The sequence below is a fragment of the Octodon degus genome, unplaced genomic scaffold (assembly GCF_000260255.1).
Source record: "Octodon degus isolate 3935 unplaced genomic scaffold, OctDeg1.0 scaffold00007, whole genome shotgun sequence".
NCBI classification, from domain to species: Eukaryota; Metazoa; Chordata; class Mammalia; order Rodentia; family Octodontidae; genus Octodon; species Octodon degus.
In genome coordinates this window covers 26,664,961-26,667,514 of record NW_004524583.1, presented here as the reverse complement: position 1 = coordinate 26,667,514, position 2,554 = coordinate 26,664,961, and the positions used below count along the sequence as shown (strand labels likewise).

At 40.3% G+C, this 2,554-nt stretch overlaps 1 protein-coding gene across 1 annotated transcript in view; it reads right to left on the bottom strand.

Annotated features, from left to right (window-relative positions):
• Positions 1-2,554, bottom strand: part of Kiaa0586 (KIAA0586 ortholog) — a 132,315-nt gene that overhangs the window by 59,138 nt on the left and 70,623 nt on the right. The window contains exons 15-16 of the mRNA XM_023701686.1: positions 675-874; positions 112-268 (exon numbers count right to left, since the gene is read on the bottom strand). Of these exons, the coding sequence (XP_023557454.1) occupies positions 112-268; positions 675-874 (357 nt within the window). The remainder of the gene's footprint in view (positions 1-111; positions 269-674; positions 875-2,554) is intronic.

Here is a 2,554-nt window from a genome sequence, read left to right as displayed (position 1 = left end):
CGAGACCCTGTCTCAAAAAAAATTAAAATTAAAATATATATGGGGGAGGATAGGGGGAGAAGGAGAGAAAATCTTACAAGTCTCAAATTTTATTTAATAAATAAGGCCTACCTTTTTTAGCAGAGATTTCTTCCACTGGAAAAGCATCATTATATGAGCCACAGGGAGAAGAATCAGGAGTCTTCACAAGCACACGCTCCTCGGGCAGTGCTGAAGGCGAGCGAGGAGGAGTAGGCTGTGGGGTAACTGCTGGAGTACATATTCTTGTCTGAAACAAGTTGGCAAAACAAGAAGAGGTATTTATGATCACCAAGGTAAAGGCAACTTGAAACAACAACATCAGCTCATTCATATGCTATATACAAATTAAAAGCACAGGCAAAACAATAACAAGAAAGGATTCACCATGCCTTGACAAATGTACCAACATGCTATCAACTATAAAATATAGGTAAAGGATACACAGATGTTCACTGTATCATATTTTTGTTGCTTTGTGGTTTAACTTTTCTGTAGACCTGAATATTTTCAGGAAAATGTTACTTTAACTATAGTGACAAGGAATAAAAATCTACCATAAAACATGACCTGATGATATGCCGTTTACAATGTATCTATTTTATTATTCTTTAACAACTATGTCAACCATCCCCAGAAGTGTAAGCCACGCCTACCAGCAAGGGCGAGTCACTTGTTGAGGCATCACCAGGAACAGCTGCAGCCACAGGAGCTGGCTTCTTCGATTCCCGGTCACCTAGCATGCCAGCAATGGTCTCAGCAAGAGCATCATTCACCAAACACCTGATCATGTCTGAACTCACAGGAACCCCTGCGTCAACAAAGAGCTGGAGGGCACCACCACAGGCTCCTTCCACTACAAACAGAAGATCTTCAGAATAAGTGGGCAAGAAACATACTTGGAGTCTAAACCCTAGTGCTCACATTTTTACAGATGCCAATATAAGCAGAAGACAAGTCAAAATGAAAATACAAATATATCTACTTACAATCAAAGAGACTAAAATAATAGAACATCTCTCAGCAAACCAGAAGAGGGAGCCATATAGATGAAAATTTATTTATATGGTCTCTTCTCCACCACAAAGGAATTTAATAATAAAAAGCATCTGCTGGGGCCGGGGAGAGGGCTCAGTGGAATAAGCACTTCCCTGGCAAGTGCAAGGGCCTGAGTTCAATCCCCGGTTCCAAAAAAAAAAAAGCATCTGCTGGTTAGGATAGATATATAGTTACATTCTCTTAATGAATAGAGGGATTTGTTCTAATGGTGTTTGTAAATAGGATATCATGTCCGCATCTTGTACAGCAATTAACCTCTAGGAAGAATGTATGCAATGTGTTAATTATTGAAACTGTCCTATCAATTTGGTTTGAAACTGTCTCATTTGTATTTGTTTCTCAATAAATTATGGGGGGAAAAAGTATTTGCATCCATATTCAATGTCCTATCTGAAAACTCATATCACTAGCCTTGATCAAAAGGAGATGAGAGCCCTTCCCTCTAGTCTCAGACACATCACTTACTAATATTAAAGGCCAGGCACCTCCAAATATCTGTGGTAGTTTTGGTGTCCACTACTAGAACATGCACTTTTCACTTACATGAATCACACAAAATTAGGTAAAATTTTCTTTGGGGATTTTAGTGAATTTTTTTTAATTTTTTTTTTTTTTTAATTTTTAACATTTATTGGGGGGGGCAGCTCAGCCCACCAGGGGGCGGGGCTGGCTGGCTTGTGGTACTGGAGGATTGAACCGTGGTCCCTGTGCTTTGCCAAGCTTGCTCCAAGTAGGTGCTTTAGACCACTGAGCCATCTCTCCAGCCCCCGATTTTAGTGAATTTAAATGATACTTCTAAAGCTCTGTGTGGAAATGTGTGAGCAACAAACTGTACAACCCAATCGATACTTCTGGTGCGACAATGATGGCAGCAACATGCACAAGTCTCTGACACCCACCAGGTGGTACTGGATTCTGGGCTCTCTTATCAGGGGTGACAGCAATTTACTCTGCCACCACCATAGTAAAGCTTTTCAAAACCCCAAGCTTAATACTGGACAGAATATTCCCATATACCCCTTTTTCAGTACCCATAATTCTTGTAGCATGACCAAAAAAATCTCAGTCATAAAGCTCAAAACCCCAAAACCCCTTCCCAGACGTTAGCAAGACAGAGGCAGAAAAAACAAAACAGAATCTAGATATCCAATCTGAATATTTTTTAAGATTTTAATCAATAAACAAATCAGGGGCCAGGGAGATGGCTCAGCGGAATAAGCGCTTCCCTGGCAAGTGCAAGGGCCTGAGTTCAATCCCTGGTTGCATAAAAAATAAATAAATAAATAAACAAATCCATTTTCTTGTAACTTTTTGGTCATTTTCTCCTTCCTTGAAAAACCTGATGAAAGAAAAGCTGAGACAGCAGCAGTGGGAGAACAGACAAGAGCTGTATTACGTCGGAATCCTTAATCAAATGCAACGACAAACTACACAGAGCTGAGATGCATGCTGTGATGAGTGGGACTGCAGAGGAGCA